Consider the following 19,513-nt stretch of genomic DNA (forward strand, 5'->3'; position numbering starts at 1 on the left):
TGGACAGACTGTTAGACAAGAGGAAAAGACCGCCTCCTCCTACGAAGCATTTCGTTGATCCGATCACGAATTCTTTTCCAGTCGTACGCAGCAAGGGTTGAGAATCTCCGATTCACCATCGTACTAATGGTTTCCCGGAGATTGCAAGGCAAGGCACTTTTGCCTCTGGACCCATCGAAATTTACAGACGTGGTCCACCCCCAGTAAATTTCAAAAGTCACAAGATTTCGAAACACGAGGGCGGCGTAGCGGTCGGCTCTTGCTTTCCCGTCTATGCCGATGCACTGCAAGTACAACCCCCCCTCCATCTCCTGGGTGATGGGTAGCAGTTGGACATCTGGGAGAATTATTCGTCCCACTGGCATCTGTGAATTCCGCTGTGCTTCCTGGGGGGAGATAGCCGGCGGGGACAGCATCAACAGATTCCTGCGCGGTGGTGAACTGAGAGGCCGGGATGGAGTGTCCTGAGGCGGTCTGTGCTCTGCGGGGGGCAGAGCTTCCGCCAGGCATTGCAACCTGCGCGGCGGGGAGAGGCACTTTTCGGGAGACAGCTGCTCAACTGTTTGACTGCTGGAACATACTGTCTCCTTCCTCTGCATTTTCAGGAGTGTCTCTAGCCTCCCAATCCTCCCCAGTAATGCATCGTACTGCTCCCGCTGCTGCCGAAATGTCTCCATACAGGTGCTGCTTCTACAGGTTGGCACCCTGGCCAGTGGCCGAGAGCAGAGACCCACGGCCTGTGGCAAAATAACATAATTCATGTAAGAAATACAGTCACACAGTAGTATTCATCAGTCGCGGAACAGAAGTCAAAATAAACTTTTCTTTTTTTCCGTCTTACCGCTTTCTTTTTTACTGTCCTGGTGGTAGATCGTTTCGCCCGTGCGGTGTTTTCTTGAAGAACAGGCTACGAAGAAATAATTATAATTGAATTTAAAATTCAAAACGGCAATAATACCTTGTAATGACTTCTGTTCCGCGACTGATGAATACTACTGTGTGACTGTATTTCTTACATGAATTATGTTATTTTGCCACAGGCCGTGGGTCTCTGCTCTCGGCCACTGGCCAGGGTGCCAACCTGTAGAAGCAGCACCTGTATGGAGACATTTCGGCAGCAGCGGGAGCAGTACGATGCATTACTGGGGAGGATTGGGAGGCTAGAGACACTCCTGAAAATGCAGAGGAAGGAGACAGTATGTTCCAGCAGTCAAACAGTTGAGCAGCTGTCTCCCGAAAAGTGCCTCTCCCCGCCGCGCAGGTTGCAATGCCTGGCGGAAGCTCTGCCCCCCGCAGAGCACAGACCGCCTCAGGACACTCCATCCCGGCCTCTCAGTTCACCACCGCGCAGGAATCTGTTGATGCTGTCCCCGCCGGCTATCTCCCCCCAGGAAGCACAGCGGAATTCACAGATGCCAGTGGGACGAATAATTCTCCCAGATGTCCAACTGCTACCCATCACCCAGGAGATGGAGGGGGGGTTGTACTTGCAGTGCATCGGCATAGACGGGAAAGCAAGAGCCGACCGCTACGCCGCCCTCGTGTTTCGAAATCTTGTGACTTTTGAAATTTACTGGGGGTGGACCACGTCTGTAAATTTCGATGGGTCCAGAGGCAAAAGTGCCTTGCCTTGCAATCTCCGGGAAACCATTAGTACGATGGTGAATCGGAGATTCTCAACCCTTGCTGCGTACGACTGGAAAAGAATTCGTGATCGGATCAACGAAATGCTTCGTAGGAGGAGGCGGTCTTTTCCTCTTGTCTAACAGTCTGTCCACAAACAAAACATTCCTGTTAGACAAGAGGAATTGAAAAAAAAACAATGTTGTCAATGAAAACCGTGTGTGTGTCTCTCCCTGCTGGATGTCCCTCTCACAAACTGCTGAATGAATAAAATAATTTTATTGAAAACGAGTTTGCGATTGTCTGGTCTTTAAATTCTGGAGATACGCGATTCCATATTATATTCCCTTTTAATCAAATTCTAAAAGTATGCTTGTTGACTCCGGTATCGCGTTAGTTAAAGACTTCGATGCTTAAAATGTTTAGGGAGAAATGGAATACTGGTGTGTATGTTTTCTTTAAAGTACCGAGACCAGCCATAAACTGTATGTTTAAGTTCCAAAATTAATATCGTTTATGGGCTTCACACGCGTTGCAGTATGCTCAGGCACTAAGTAAAAGGAGATGCTTCGTATTGCTTGACTAATTTTAAAAACTAAGTTATAAATATAAAAATTGCAGGCGCTGCTCTGGTGCGTCGACTCCTACACAGTGCCTGTCTGCCGTAAGCGTTACAATATACATACAGTACCCAACACTGCTTGTACCCATCTGTCATGCAAATAAAACACCTTGAATTGAATTGAATTGAGGGGAGAAAGGGGGGGATACTAAAGCCAATACTGGCTCAATGGGCTTTGACGTGCTAATGCGTTGGTTTAACGGTCCGGGTGTGGCAGGCTTCCAATGTCAACTCGACTCGATTAGAAGACAATGAACGTATTTTAGCCCTAAATGAATTAATAGCAAACATGGTTTACATAAAATACATTTTTCCAAGAAAGTTTATAATAATACGATCTATAGTTGAAATCTGAGCCTACTTTAAAAATAACGGAAAAGCATTTTCAGAGAGCAATCACGCTGTGTTTATGTAGAAAAAGTGATTAGGTTTATGAGCAATCTAATTACCTATTGGCTTAAAACGCTATATAAAATAAAGTTTATTTAGAGATGAATGATCAGTGTCGCAGTTTAAATAATGTGAGTCAGGAAACTAACACAGCGCCACCGGATTTAATAACGCAATAAAAACGCTATAAAATAATGTGACACAGTACAGCACAGTACAACAATACTGACCATGACTTTAGAAGCATAAATTACCTTACACTCAATTTAAACACAAGCTGTCTTTCTGTATGAACCTCTAAGCTGGTTCATACAGAAAATGTAGAAATGCACTAGCCTGATCATGATTAAAAAACACATAATTAAACACGCGTTTGCGATTTAAATCAGAACACGATTTAAATCAATATAAATGTTTATATTGTAACGCAAACTGTCCAGCTCGCATGATCAGGCAGGCGAAACAGCCCTACACAGACCTGCCGCAGTACACGGATATAATCATACCGTTATTAAATTCTTTAGATACGCGATTCCATATTATATTCCCTTTTAATCAAATTCTAAAAGTATGCTTGTTGACTCCGGTATCACGTTAGTTAAAGACTTCGAAGCTTACAATGTTTAGGGAGAAATGGAATACTGGTGCGTATTTTTTTCTTTAAAGTACCGAGACCAGCCATATACTGTATGTTTACGTTCCAAAATTAATATCGTTTATGGCCTTCACACGCGTTACAGTATGCTCCTATTCTTTTTATGCTCAGCTACTAAGATTTCCCTTCAGTGGTAAAATTCAATATCTACAACGGGCACAGTAAAGACGTTTACAGTACAGTAAGTCTTTCTACGACAGACCAACGGACCACGAGTGCCCCTGTCGGTCAACCAATCACGTACCGCGGTATCGCGTGTCATCATACCTGCGGTACTGTACTGCGGTGTCTGTGCCGCGCACTTTGAATGGCTGCATCTGTACCAAACCGCTTTATACCACACGGTGTCACGGGAAGCTGGAGCCTACCTGGCAAGCAACGAGCACAAGGCAGGGTACACCCTGGACGGGCCGCCAGTCCATCACAGGGCAAGTGCAAGCCAATCATACATGGGGACAATTTGAAGGCCACGGTATAGGCTGAGGAGGGAAATTTGGCCTGGACACTGGGATAACTGCCGACTTTTATCGAAAAATGCCAGAGGATCTTTAATGACCACTGAGAGTCAGGACTTCGGTTTAACGTCTCATGCGAAAGACGGCACCCACTACAGTACAGTGTCCCTGCCACTATACTGGGGCATTAGGACCCACACAGACTGCAGGGTTGGCACGCCCCTAGTCCCTCTACCACCACTTCCAGCAGCAACCATAGCTTCCCAGGAGGTCTCCTATCCAGGTACTGACCAGGCTCAACCCTGCTTAGCTTCAGTGGTTCAGTGGGTAGAGAAACAATAGTCATAATCAAAAAATGTTTATAGTAGTAGTATAACTAAGTTGTCTTAATGCAATTTTTGATTTACGATGCCTTCTGTAAATTATATAGAACTTATTTTTTAAACTTTATTTTACAAAATGGCATTGGACAAAAAAGGACACAAAAAGAGTGACTGTATAGTTCCTTCTGTACTAGGAGTCAGAATAAGCAGCCTAAGCTTGTGTATGCTGCAGATTTGCACAGGTCTGACAGTTTTGCCTCTTTCAGGACCGGGTGTATCCAGAGCTGCAGAAGCTTATGGCGATGTTGGACAAGTCTTCTGTTGTGTTTGGGAAAGAAGAGCAGTGGGAGCAGATTTTAGCTAAAGCGGCGTGTATCCGAGACATTTGCAGGGAAAGGTAATGACTACACAATGCTTCATCACAACTGCTTCCACTTGAGGAGAAAATACTACAACACATCTACAAGACATTTTCTTTAACTTGCAGAAATGTCCCAGTGTACCAGAGTGAATTATTATTTCAGTATACAGTAGTTTTACTTCTTACAATAACAGCAGGTGATGTCTTGTCTCTATGTCCCACAATATTAATTAATTGTTAATTATATGCTATTTATATTTGTTAATTGAGTTATAAAACCGAGTTGCATAATTGGAAAAACATAATTGCCTTTTTGGTTTTCATGATTTTTTTTCTTGACGTTTACTGGTTAGATCATTTTTATTTCTAATGACAAATTACTTTGCAATGTCAGATGTGTGCTCAAGATGGGAAACTATTTGTAAATACTGATAATCTGGTATTGCTTGCTCCCTAGGCCTTACCAACATGGTGGTGACATGCTGGCAGCCATCACTGAAACTCTGTCCCAGTGTACAAAGAACGACCAGGCCACACCTGCAGCTTTTGTTCTGCAAGGACTACTGGAGCTCTGTCGAGCTGAGGTAATAAATGGTGCTCCTCTTGCTCACAAGCAGGACTGTTTGTTTTATCCCAGTGATAAGTACTTTTACACTGGACCAACTTGTCACTTGTAACCATCTTCTGTACTTTCTGTACTTTCTTCTGTACATTCTTGCCTTCTGCCATAAGACTGTACAACGCATCCACCTTGCGTCTGGGCAGAGGCAACATCGACAGTGACCTGTTTCTGGACTGAACGCATCTACACATCTACTGCTACATCTGTTCTCTTTCTTTTTCTTTTTCTTTTTCCCATTTACAACCGTTTTTTGTGCAATATATGCCAGGGACCTGTGCAATACATTTATATCTATATTTATATCTATATTTATATTCATATGTGTGATACGATTTTTCAGTGTACTGTTCTGTTCTAGTTTGTTCTTTGTGTGTCCGGACTGTGAGTAACTCTTGTATTGTATTGTATGTATTGTACTATTATTATATAATTCGTTACACTGTGGCTGTGTTGTCTGTGTTGTCTGTGTTAAGCTGCTGTTGCACTGCAATTTCCCTAACAGGATCAATAAAGTATGTAAGTAAGTACTTATAAAACAACTGAAAGGAAGCAACACCTTACTCTGCCCTATAATTCTGTGGAGCAACAATAACATTTCTGTGTCCTTGTTAACATTTCTAGATCATGGTTTTGATCAAAATTCTATAGCCTTTTAAATTACTACTGGTGTGAGAAGCACTAAAAAGTGGAGGATTTGTATGCCACTTAGAACATAAACAAAATAATTAAAAAAATAGATAAGAGGAGCATCACGGGTGTTATTTGTGTATAGAAGTGTTAGGTTCGCAAAAAATTGTAATTTTGTGAATTTAATTGAAAAATATAGAGAAGTTAAAAAGAGAAATAGCTTTGATTGTTTAAACATTATTTGTCTAATTTAGACATTGAAATATTTTTTAAACATTTGGACTGTCTTTAATTATCTGGATCAGGTCCACTATCTAAAGAAAGCTTCACAACAAAAACATCATTTTATCTTCTTGCTTTTCAGCACCTCCCCACACAAATGTATACCACTTTGTTTTTGAGCTGACTTTGTTTTTGTCTTGTAGGTTGTTGACATTCGCTCAACCTGGAATGCCTTGTCACCAAAGCTGAACTGTGACTCCCGCCCAATTGTTGTCAAGGCCCTGACCGAACTCTTTGCTCTGGTGCCGGTTTTGTCAGTGAAGACCGAGGAATATGAGGTAAAGTACAGTAATGCAGGTCCTTTAAAATTTAAATGGTAAGAAAGTAAATAGCTATTATGGGTAAAATTCTAAGTTGTTTGGGACAAGGTTCACACTAAAAAAATATAAAAAATAAACACAATATAAAAATAGATTGCTCTCTTTTTAGTATTAAAACTCAATTACAGTAAAAGTTTTATGTTTTACAAGGTTACAGACCATAATATAAGACATTCTTTGATATATTGACTATTGACGCTACTCCATGTGTGTGTAAAAATGTGGTCAGTTTAATTTCAGGTTATATTTTATTTTTGATCTTAACATTGATCACATAGGCAATGACATGTTCTGCTCTGCTTTATTTTGTTTATTCCTTGAGCATGCTAAAAACTAATATTTAAAACCAGTAGACTTTGGGATACACAGTACTCATGGATAAAACAGAAGAAACGTTAGAAATGAGAGAGTCAATTTTATTTGGTTGCCAGTAGCTAAGTGAAGATCAGCAGTACAGAAGATCCCATCCAGCCTTTTCTTAATGATGCCAGGGTATTTGCGCAGGGTATTGGCTTTGACAGGATGCCTGGAGAGCATGTTCCAGACTCCCACAACCATTTGTGTAAAAAAGTGTCCTTTGATTCAGGAACACATTTCATCTTGTGTCTTCTCATTTTTATATCTCGGTTGGTTTTGAAGAAGTTCAAAGGCTTGACTGTCCGTGCTTTTGGGGGTTATGAATACTTGATTTGGGTCTTTATAGCTCAGGACTAAAAGGATTGATTTATTTTAGCCTGTCAAAGTAGAGCATTCCTTTAAGCCCAAGAATGTTCAGTATCTGGCCACTCATTCCTTGACTGATTGCAGAGTACAAACATCTTTTTTGTAACAGTAACCCCAAGTATATACAATATTCTGAATTAGGTCTTATTACTGCATGGTATACAGTAATTCTAACGTAACATTTCTTTGTTTTCTGCAGTTTTAACTATATATTATATCTTTCTTGCTTCTCCACATTGTCTAGAAGATGAAAATGGTGCCTATATATACTGTCCGTCTAAGTCTTTTTCACACGTATTACATTTTGTAAGTGCTTTGGAAACAACTTAGTCCTGTACAAAAGTACATTTGTTATAAACATAATAAAAGTAAAGATAATGAGAAAAAGAAGCAAATTAATTCAGTTACCCAAAAACTAACATTTAATTCAATATCAAATGGATTGTGAAATAGTAATAAATTGTTCTTTAATTAAGTAGATTTCAATACTTTACTTACTGCATCTGTAAGGGATTTGGACAGTGAGTTCTACAGTTGTGGAACTGTACAAGATAAGACTGTGACTGACTGAGTAAAGCCTGGTCTTCAGTAGAGTAAGGAGGTCTGAATCAGCAGGTCTCATTAAGATGTTGGTATGCTCATGCATTAAGGCCTTAAAAAAACAGGAGCTGGACCATTTAGTACTTTATACATGCTCAGGCGAAACCTTTAGTCCATTCCACATTTCACAGGAAGCCAGTGTATGAGATGAGAGATATTTGCTGAGGATGATTAGATTTGATTAGCACACAAGTTACAGAATTCCAGACACATTGAAGCCTATTTAGTAACTTAAAGGATTCTAAATTAAGGCATTCTAGTAAAGAAACAAGTAATAGGTTTATTCCATGCTGAAAAAAAGAAGAAAGAAAACACAACGTTTCGGCCATGGAGCCTTCTTCAGGTGTGAGGGAACCTTTTTTCAGCATGGAATAAACCTATTACTTGTTCATTTGCAGCCTACGCATGCTGACGTGTCTACCCACCTGTTCTAGTAAAGAAGTCTCATTGAAATAAAGGTATGTACCAGACTTTCATCCATTAGATGGAGCAAGTGATTTACTGTAATAGAACCCTGTGGAACACCCTGAGGAAGTGGGACGACATCAGTTTTGCAGTAAATCTGCCAAGATTTGCAAATTGGCTCCCATTTAAGCAACAGCCAAGCCCATGAAACCAGTACTTGAAATCCCATATCAGTTTCCACCAGTTCCACTTGGTTGCCATGATTGACATGATCAAAATCTGCTTTGAAGTTTAGAAGGGAAGAATATTAATTGTCCAGAGTCAGAAGCCATTAGTAGATCATTAACTAGTTTAACAAAGGCTGGTTCAGTCTACCTCCTAGCTGGAAATTTTCATATAGCTCATATGAGATATGAGATAAGGTTGTAATTGAACTGCCACTGGAAATCCCAAAATGTTTGTGAAGAAAGGCTGATTGTTAATAGTACAGAAGTTACGTATCTACAGATATAAGACCAGTCGACTAATTGATGTGTTAGTAACAAGTGGGTAAAGGGCAGAAAAGTTAGATGTGGAGTAATACGGTCCAACACAAGTAGAACATTTCATAAATAGAATCAACAGCAGTAAAATATGAGAAGCATCTGTGCATGTATATGTGGGTATAGGTATCATAATCGCATAAAAAAACAGGAACTGGTTATTATTAGTGTGTGATTTGTTCAGAAAGACTTTCATAAATGTGCTACACTATTCAGTAGAGAGAGAAAAACATGACTTACTAAATAGCTCAATAATTTTATTGGTGGTGGATAAAAATGTTTGAAAGTTACTGTAACCCCATTCAATAAGATTGGAATAGAAAGAGAATGTTGCCATATTTAGGGCTATTTATGTTATGAATTAGCCTGTAAGTGAACGGTCAGCCCTGTCTTCCTCCACTAATGCTCAAGATGTCATCCTGCTGCCTTAATAACTCAGTTTATTTGTGTTTGTGTTATTTTATAATAGTTCAACTATCAAAAACACATCAGGGACTCATTGCGGAAAGGCATCCTTCAGCAAAAGAAAGATAGTTGTACTAAATGCATTTTTTGTGTTCTTCTCCACCAAACTAGTAGAATTAATCAAATTCAGTCTATGAAAAGTTATAATAATCTTAGTGTTAGGACAAGAGGAGAATCAAAGAAGGAGGAGTATAGAAGGCTGAAGTATGACCCACGTCTAGTAGAAATGTATTGAAGTCAGAAATTTCCAGCTCAAATGCTTGTAGGTTAAAAATACCAGAACTACCAGAATTTTCCAGGTCTTTTATACAGTGACACTTATGTGTTCAGAAGTTGGGAAATTGAGTATATGTATATAACCAAGTCAATCTAAAGTGGCTATGGTATCAACATTACCTGAGTATTTGGGATAATCCAGATGTATGGTGGCTTTCAGAAGTATTCATTCTATTTGGATGTTTATTGTGTTCCGAATCATATTGTATTTAGTGGGAGTCTTTTTCCATTTGTCAACACAAAACACTCTATAATGTCAGAGTGAAAACAAAATTCTTCAGAACCTCCAAAATCATCAAGAAGAAATATGCTTGGATTACACAAAGTGGAGTTAGTAGATTTGAAAACTCTGGTACAAATCTTACGGTGTGGCAACCCAGAAACACCAGAAATGTATCATTTTGTACTAAAAACTAAGGATTCAAATGGTGTAACATTCCACACAGGAAAATCTTGAAGAATAACTTAAATGGCTTATATAGGCTCTAATGTTTCTCATCTTGTGTTTTTAGTTTATGCTGCTTTCATGTAATAATCCATACTTGTCTACTATTAATGTAATGTTCTAGGTAATTTTCTGTAATTTGCCTGGTATCTTTTACAGTATAGTATACGTACTATAACAATCTAATGAAGATCATTGATATAAATGAAGAAAAGAAGTGGTCCTAATACAGACCCCTGTGGTACTCTAATTAACTTACATCTCTCCATTTAAAAAATCATTCCTTTCTGTAGCTTCTGCTTAGTATTTGTTAATCAGCTCTAAATCCAAAATGAATCTATACCTCTATAATCTATATTTAAAGAACGTTTAATTTACGTGAGAGTGAGAATGCATTTCAGGTCAGTCCAGGATTAGGATTACAAGAACTATTAAATTTTGAGTCCATTTATGCTTCTTGTTCCATTTGAAATGATTAAATTAGAATGTTTACCCATTGAAATGTGTTTTCTTAACGCTTTTAATTTGATCCATTTTTGCAGTAGCGTTCCTTTACGGTGTTATACAATCTAAGTGGCCAAATCTCTCTGGAAAAATACAGTTGAAGATGGGGAGCAAAGTTTCACTGTTCGTAAAGTTCACTTGGGCCCTGTAATACAGCGATGAGTTTAGTAAATGTCTAAGTACAGTGAGAATGCTGACCCTTACCTTAGCTGGGTTTTAATCTAGGTTTGGGTCGGATTTTCACGTACAACTTCAGGCCCGGGCCAGGTTCGGGTCTGTTTTCTAATAAGTGAAAATGAATTATTATTTTATGTTTTAAATATATTTTTATTAGAAGAAATCCGTAACTCGTTTTGCGCGCTCACTCGCATTGTAAAACGACATCTGTAAAAATCCTTCTTCGTGTGCGCATGTGTGTCTACTCACAGAGTGACTGATTTCGGGTTCGGGTCGGGTTTGGGTTTCAAATTTGGCAGTACCATTCGGGTTCGGTCGGGTCGGGTCTCTAGGTCTCGTGTATGGGCCGGGTTCGGGCTTCAATTTCATGCCCGTGTAGACCTTTAATCTGAACTATTCTGTCCCTGAAGTGCTCCTTTCATCTGATTTCAAAATGGTAAATATGAGCAAAAATATGAGCCGAAATCACTCAAATCCTGTTATAAAAACTCTTAATTTATCTTCTTTAATAATGTGTCTTCTTAAGGTACATTTTCAGTTGTTACTGTGTAGTACAATGTAATCGTGCCTTAAACTTTCATATCCATTCTTAACAATGCTTGTGAATTGATATTCTCAATTAATGTGTCTTCTTTAGGCACATTTTCAGTTAGTTGAAAGATGGTGTTAAAATGGTATTTAAACTTAACTTTTATATAACCCCTTTGCCATACAAATCATCCTCTAGTTTAGTTTTTTTTTTGTTTCTATAACCTAATTTGTGATAGAAATTAGACTTAATTTTCTGTAAGAGGTTTGTTTTTGTTGCTCTTTTTAATGTATGGGTGCTACATTAGCAATCTTCCTGTCAATAAATATTCACCTTTGCCTTGATTGTGTGGGAGAATTTGGTTAATGGACTTGGAATAACATATCTTGTTTCCTTAAACACAATTAGTTGAATAATATCAGGCCCTGGAGGTTCATTTAACATCATTGCTTTTTCTGCCTGTAACACGTTTGTCTCTTTAGTGCTTATTCTACATTATATAATATTAGACTTTTTCTTTGCTAAACCTCTGGGATTTTGCTTTAATTTCTGTCACATCTTAGAGGGTGATTAAATTAGGTTTTGAAATGGCAAAAAAACATTTTATTTGTAATCAGGAGGTTTCTTTATTTGTGACTGGAAACTAACATAGACTGTTTTTCATTTCTTCTCAGAAATTTAAAGACCAGGTTGTCATCATTCTGTGGAGCTATACCCTGAATAAGGTTAGTGTTTCTGAAAGAGAAATATATGCCCAGAGGAATTACTTATGATTCCACCCACAACAATTCTGTGAAATGGTCATTAGGAAGTCTATGGAAAGGGACAGATATAGACTGTTAAAAGTGACATTGTAATAATTCTACCAAATAGTTTTATTCAGGTCTCTTCTCTGTTATATCTTGCCTTAAGACTGATACAGGGTTTCTTTATGGTATTTGTGTGTTTATAAATTAGGGAAAAAAGTCCTAGCAACGTCTCTGGTGACTGTCAGTGTAGGACATTCTGCTCTTACGAGTTTCAGCCCACTATGGAGCTTGGATCCTGTGTGGAATGGCTCTGCAGATGGGTGGGTTGGAGGTTCAGTACAGGAGTAATTACTGTGAGAGAAAAACATAAAGCAACAGTTTAGCGTATATAAATAGGTTGGGTAGAAAATTAAAAGCAAAAGAAAACTATTGCTTTTTGTCCCTCCTATGGGCATTTTTAAAAGTAACACAAGGTGGTTAAAAGTCAGGTGGCAAAGGAATGGTTTGTGTTTCAGGATCCTCTGATAGCAAGCTGTGGTTATAGAGCCCTCTCTAATTTCCCAGAGGGAGTACATACGATATTACATCTACCGGAACAGGTAAGAGTTTTATGGGAATGTGGTGCGTTGTCATAATGATAGCTAGTGCAATCAATGGAGATGCACTTCAGTGTTCCTGCTGCAAGTGATACAGTGATACAGAGGGAAAAACAAAGAAAATTAGCAATGGTGTGCTGACCTTTATGTGTGACACATTGTAGAAAATGCATAGAAAAAAATAACTACATACTGTCATAAATACTCATGGAACAATTGGTAAGGAATTACTTTAATGTACAGTAAATTGATTTCTTTAGAATCTAGTGAAGTATAATATTTTGTAGATGCAAAAAAGTGCACATTGGTAACTTTGAAGTAACTATAGTCTAGTAAAATCTCAGCCAGGGGCTGAGTAACATTCGAGCTTTAGCAGTAAGCATATTTTTTACATAAAGAACAATGCAGTAATGGGTTGCATTTTATTATGCCTAGACCTGGGACCAGCAGGCTTTTTCATTAGCTCAGTAATCATATCTTCATAAAGCCTCATAATTTTTTTCATGTTGATGATACTGGCATTAATAGGTATACCCTTGAGGCCCATGCAATGAAAACAGCTTATTAGTGTATAATTTTGCAATGTATGATGCATGCATTACCAAAGCAACCTGTCTGTGTTGCCGTAGTTACCACATACAGCTCATTGGAGTATTATCAATTTAAAATCCACACTTGATTACTAAATTTTTCAATTATTTTTATGAATGATTTTCCTAAAAGGGCAAAATAAGAAATTATTGCATTTTCTTCAAAAGCTTAAATCAATTCTTGCTAAAGTAGACATAGATGCGTCAATCTTAACAAGTTTATTATACCAAAAGGACATTTTTAGATTTGTAAACAAGGGTAATTTAATCTGTTTTGTCATGCCTTTGCTGTTATTCGAACAATACATGTTTTTACACCAAATGCTTAATAAAGTGAATTTCTATGTCTAAAGCATATATATCCTTTTACTTTTTTGTTTTCTACAGCTGTTGAAACAATAAAGAACAAATGTTCATATGTTTTCTTTGACTATTTTTTATATTTATTAGAGGGAGCAAAAGCAAAACGGGGAAGAGGGTAGAGGTGAAATACTGAATATCTACACTCCTGATGCATTTCTTTTTTTTGTGTTGTGTGATGGCTGCTGTAATACTACATGAACTGACTTGCCGTTGCTGGCTTCAGGCCAGGCCACCAGTGAAGACTCCAGACAGTGAGGAAGAGATAAATGAGGATGAGGAGAAGGAGGAGGATCTCTCCATACCAGGCGCTTCCTACATCAAACTTTTGGGTCTCACGCCACCTGCCGTGTTACCTGGTATGTACACTGAAGAGAAAGCATCGTCTTATTGTCTTCAGCTCTTTGGCAGTTACCCAGTATTTTGTTTACTCCAATGTGAGAATAAAAGCGATTCTTTGCAAGAGTGGCTTTGAATTTGATTTTTCAGTGTTGTGTAATATAAAAGCGTGTTTTGGATGTATTTTTGTTCGGGAGTGATTCATGCTGAGATTGTAGTTTGCCACATCAGTGACAGCCTTTAGATATAACTCCCCTTTTTTTGCATACTATGTACAGTAGGTCATGCTGTTGCTAAATGTTGCCTCTAATGCTGTTATTCCTAATGTGGCATAAACTAAGAAAACATGCTTAAAGGGTTCATGTGCCAATTGATAAATTGCTTGAGCAGTGATAACATGTTTATCAAGGCAAAGCCACTTCCTCTGGGTGCCAAGAATGGCTTAGCAAGTAATGGCTTTTAGTTTGCAATTCTTGCACAGCAAGAAAACACGTCTGTTCACTTTTCATGCCAAACCGCTGTCCATTAATATTATTTGGTCTTATTAGGAGGTTTACATATTGCCATTTTGTAGGTTTAGAAAATTGAAGTTAGTATGAAAGTAATACAGAAACATACTTAGCGGGCTTGTTATATTGGAACTTAGCAAGTTTATCCTTGACAAGCGGTTGGCACTATACACTAGGGAAAAATGTGTACTGTATTTATCTTATGTTCTTTTAAAGCATTTTAAAGTAACCCTTATAGTGCTTAACTTAAAGTGAGGTATTCATTTTTTATTAGCTGTAATTGAATTCCTAGATTTAAGTTTATTCAGCTTGCAGAAATAAATCATCAAAGTGATTCAAATACTTAGAGACAATTATCAAGTTGTACTGAACTTCTGAATATTGATGTCACCTGGTATTTTATGCAGAATTGTATACTATAGAGAAATTATTTACTAGACTCAGATTCAGTTATTAGAATATAGTATAAACTATTTACTATTAGAACAGTATCAGAGCACACAAAAACCATATTGATGTGTACCATCCCTTGACTCTTTATGACTTAATACCTGCTGTTCTACACACTTAAAGCCTCTTACACTAGCTAAGGTTACTATCCAAATAATAAATTAGTGGTTAGTTAATAAATGTGTTTCATGAGTTCGCAAGTCTGTTTTCCTGTGTTTCAAAACTTACTTAGAAACGCATATGGTTCAAACCTGACAGGCATATTAAATGTAATGGTAGATCATAATTGCTGCAGATAGTTGATTGACTTTCAGCAACTTGGCCCAGCCAAGACATGCGTTTCTTGGCTGATTGTTCCTGCGCTGGCTGTAGTTATTTCACCCCCGGCCGGTCTTGTCAGCACTGCAATTAATTCAGACAAAGGGATCATTCAACCTCATCAGCAAGAGCGGTTCAGACCATTTGTCTCCATGCCAGAAGCCCTTGATATCCCTAAATCAGAGTTTCCTGACCCAACACTGATCCTGAGGTCAGCTTTGACTGGCACAATTAGTTGTCTTTACTGAGGATCTTAACTTTGAACTTGCAGGAACTAGTCCTTCCTTGCTGCTTGCAGACATAGTTGGAAAAAATCAAAGGTTTCCAACACAGTTTTGTTTTCTTTTTTTTTAATGCTTGTGTTCGTTAGCAGGGACATAAAACATTTTCTTTCTCGGAAGTACTTTAATTTCTGCATAAGTATGATTGTCCCAAAACAACACAGTGACTTCCTTTTAGAATTCATTTATTGGTCTTTGTTGCTTGAGGGGCATCTTTATATCATATTGAAGCTAAATTTTGTTTTCTGACAGGGGACATTTTTATTAATAATATTGTATATATTAATTTAATAATTGTATTTAATGTAAATTTTAACTAAGCAAGGGTTATTCAATCAATAAGAAAACACAGTATATAATTTGTTCATTAAATGTCTTTGTTTTACATAATTGACGTTTGCCTTCAAAATGTGTTGCTTTAAATACTACGAAGTAAACATAACTTAAAGTTAATTTTTTTCATCGTTTTTTCCTAAACACTTGTAATAGTTCAAATCAAATGTGTTTTCCACATTACCAAAGTGCCACTAATGCAAAGCTTCTGTGGGTGGAGCAGTATGAATGACTGTCAACAGTCTAAATTCTTTTTACATTAATTCCACAAGTAAATACTTTTTAATTTTTATCATAAAAGAAACAGCATAGTTGTGTATCTTGATTTATAAACCTCATTTGGTTTTTTTTCCACTGGGATAAATAGCATTTATTGTATCATTAAAACCTCTGAGGTATTACTCATAGTAGTTCATTGGCCTAACATCTTATTTACCAGTTACTCTGTTGCAAATGATCAGTATAAAATTAGCCTCAAAGCTGGATAAACATCAATTTATGGTATTAGCCAGAAAAATCTTGGTCAGTGCTATGGAACTATTTAAAGGATTTTCAGTCTGTCTCTTTATTGTTGATATTTGCATAATTTAACAAAAATATCTGTGAAATTTACCTGTACCTTTGTTCTGATATTACTCATTACCTTTTTCCTCATCAAAACAAAAAAGCAATAATGCAGTTATGCAGTATAATTGTTCCTACTGATATTTAAAGGCATCTGATTTGAAGAGATTTTTCACTTTTATCTTTGTCATTTTATATTCACTGTTGTTTGCCGTCTGTTTGAAATGAAGCATACCCACAACTGTTGGCGTTATTTTTAATAATCATACATTTGAATGTGTAAAGTTTACAGGTTTGGAATGTTTTTCTTCTTTTGTCTGTCTACTGTTTATTTCTCTAAGCACTCTAGGCGAACAGTAAAGAAGGGGAAGGATTTGAAGGACAGAATGCGAATGAAATTGTATATTTTTATTTTTTCGTGAATAGCCCTAGAAGTATTTCTCACGTCACTGGTGAGACAGGAGATGGTGGAGATGCCACGCGGAGTGTACCACTCTGCTCTGAGAGGGGCGGCCTCACGCTCGGACCTGGGGAAAACAGTCGCGGGGATTCCTGGCTTCATACTGAAAACGTATGAAAAGAACAAGCAGCCTGGGCTAAAACCTGGCCTTGCAGGTTAGTTAGTTTCCTTTTTGCTTTCACTTACTCTTTAGAGCAACAAAATCATATGAAATTGAATTGCCTGCTTTTGGCTCATTGAATCATTTTTGGCTTCTCCACTTAACAAAGAATGCATCTAACATTTGTGTTTTACTTAAATGTTAGTCTTTGGCTCTTATACCTAAAGCTGTAAATCAAAATGAAAGACTTTATAAATGCATAACAATACATAGACAACAGTTTATCTTATACAAAATGGAATGTCCTTTTCTGTTTGACCTCAAGATATGTAATAATAATGCTTGAATGTCTTTGAACTGGTTTTATAGTATATACATATTTTCTTCTCCTAAATAAGAAACTAGTAAGTGCACTGATAGTTCTTGACTGCGTATTATAATATTGGTGTTCTTCACACAACAGAATGCTCACTGGTGAACTGTAGTGCAAGGACACTGTATGTCTGTAAATGCATAATCTTGTCAGTGTTTTGAATGTCCTGGTTTCTTCAAAATACATTTTTTAATGCACTTGGTGGTATGACAAAGATTGATTTGTGTGCTTTCATTGACAAGCAGCAGATTTTATCCAGTGGTGTAAAATTAATAAACTTGGTATGCTATATTATGTAGGTTTTCCCCACAAAGTGTGCAATCATTTGATTTTGTTACAAATCATTATTTTGAAGTGTTCCTTAGCCACACATACTTACGTTTATTGTTTTATTTTATGCTTCACTGATGTCATATATTGGCTGTAAAAGTGCCTAGAGCTGATTATATTTTTGAATAATTCAAATATAATCTTAAAATTGGTTTTCTTGCTCATTGTTATGGAATTTGATCAAAAGTGTAACTGCACATTGGATTAAAAATTCACAAATTCTACAATTTAATTTACAAGATTTAATTTTATACTGCATATATTGATCAAAAACAACAAATTTACAGTTAGGATAATGAAAATCTTTATTGAAGCAGGTGAACTAATATTTTACACTTAATCGGTAAATTCTTTATGTTTATTAGCATTTTTCATGAAGCACATTGATTGATAGAGGGGCTGTTATGAAAGTCAGAAGCTATTAGAAATACAAGCTGTACATCTGAAATGCATGCTTTACATGAAATTTTACAAACAAGAGGAAACCATCAGTTCATCTAGATCATTTGAGAGTTGGAGCTGAATGATTGAAGGATTTCACCCAAACATTTTTTTAGAAAAGCCAATCTATCAGCTTCAATAACCTTGGTAGCTTCTTCCATACTTCCTCAACACTTTGCACCAGATTGAAGATGCTATTTTGTGAGATTGTCTCATTCCTGTTGAGGAGACAACAGAACCTGTTTACTGGTCTCTATATCCTAGGTGCCACATGTAATCCCAGCTCATTTGACAGATATCAAATGGGCTCATGTCTGGAGAGTAGGGCATGCATGGTATAAGTGTCACATTTTCATGCAAAGAAACAGTTATTATGTAGGCAGCTTAAGGACCTTGAAATGTATTAAATGGGGGCTTGCTCAAAACTAAAGGTCTTAGGTGTGCTTGCCTTGCTGTTATGTTTCAGCTGGTCTACTGCTATGCTACGACCTGCCCATTCAGACTGACAGAGATGGAAGGCCAATTAACCGTTTCCTTGTTAGTAGAGGACGCAGCTTTCAGCAGATGTTGGCAGCCCTTATTCATGAGGTATTTTATTTTTCACAAATTATTTTTTTAGCTTTTTAACAATTTTCAGGCAATAGCATAAATATATTTAATTTATTTGATTATGTAACTGACCATGTAATTTTAACTAAATGAATTAGTTGGAATTGCGGTTTATACTGCAAGACGGATGTTTAAAAGTCAGATATAATGTTTTTTTCTTAAACTTCACTAAGAGAAAATCTCAAAATCTGTGTGCAAATAATATTTTAAATATTCTCAAATAGTCAAACTTACTCCTGTCTTATGTAATGTAAATGGTTATTCACAACATTTCCACATTGCCACTTGAAACCACTGAGACAGGTTTTTAGCCTCATACACAAAGCCGTCATAGGTGTGACAGTCATAGTCATGCCTTACGAGTGTGGGATAAATGACCAAAACTTACTGTTGTCAAACCACAGATAATTCGGTAGACAGTTTTGTGTCCATGTTGGAAGAAAAGTCAGTAAAGCATCGTGTGGTAATGGGTTGTGAAATCTTACAAGAAAAGCAATGAAACCTGAAGTTCTCCACTCAATCACTTCTTAGAAAGGAGCTTGTCGTAGAAGCTTCATAAAGACACATACTGTATTTTGTCTGCTGTGTTTGTAAATGGAGAGAAAACATTTCACGTGATCAATGCTGAGGTGGTCACGCGTAACCATGTTCATATGATGTAAAAGCCTTGAGAGACGCAGCTGTTAATGTCAAGCTTTCTTACTGATTATTTTTCGGCGGCGAGGGCACCTGGGAGATTACAGCTGTCTTCACATTTAGATTTTGAAATTTAGTTCAAAAATGAAAAAAAAATGAAAGCACTTAGTATTTTACAGTAACGCAATGGTCCACCCTGATCAAGATTGTTTCAGAAAAAAGATGTAGAGGTGCTTTTCATTTATAGTATTGTGTAGTTGTGCTGAATTCAGTTCAATTGGTGTGTGCTCACATTTTGTCACATAGACTCGCATTTTGATAAACATTAAATTTATCAATTTGAACATAGGAACGTTCAAGGGAAACAAGACCAGGCCATCTAACTCATTTGGTTCTTAGTAGTTAATTGATTTGAGGACAAAAGTACATCTTCGCCTCAGTGGATGGGTAACGTTTTCCAGACTTCCATGATTCTTTTTCTTTGTGGATTTAGTTTTAAATATATATAGTTTTAAATTTTAGAAAAAGA

At 37.3% G+C, this 19,513-nt stretch overlaps 1 protein-coding gene across 2 annotated transcripts in view; it reads left to right on the forward strand.

The window, feature by feature from the left end:
- focad (focadhesin) overlaps positions 1 to 19,513 on the forward strand; it is a 101,455-nt gene that overhangs the window by 42,301 nt on the left and 39,641 nt on the right. For both annotated transcript variants that reach the window (XM_088632027.1, XM_088632036.1), the window contains exons 14-21: positions 4,335 to 4,465; positions 4,887 to 5,013; positions 6,104 to 6,238; positions 11,621 to 11,671; positions 12,211 to 12,294; positions 13,468 to 13,600; positions 16,462 to 16,650; positions 18,206 to 18,327. In XM_088632027.1, the coding sequence (XP_088488153.1) occupies positions 4,335 to 4,465; positions 4,887 to 5,013; positions 6,104 to 6,238; positions 11,621 to 11,671; positions 12,211 to 12,294; positions 13,468 to 13,600; positions 16,462 to 16,650; positions 18,206 to 18,327 (972 nt within the window). The remainder of the gene's footprint in view (positions 1 to 4,334; positions 4,466 to 4,886; positions 5,014 to 6,103; positions 6,239 to 11,620; positions 11,672 to 12,210; positions 12,295 to 13,467; positions 13,601 to 16,461; positions 16,651 to 18,205; positions 18,328 to 19,513) is intronic.

The sequence above is a fragment of the Lepisosteus platostomus genome, chromosome 1, assembly GCF_059453375.1.
Source record: "Lepisosteus platostomus isolate fLepPlt1 chromosome 1, fLepPlt1.hap1, whole genome shotgun sequence".
NCBI lineage: Eukaryota > Metazoa > Chordata > Actinopteri > Semionotiformes > Lepisosteidae > Lepisosteus > Lepisosteus platostomus.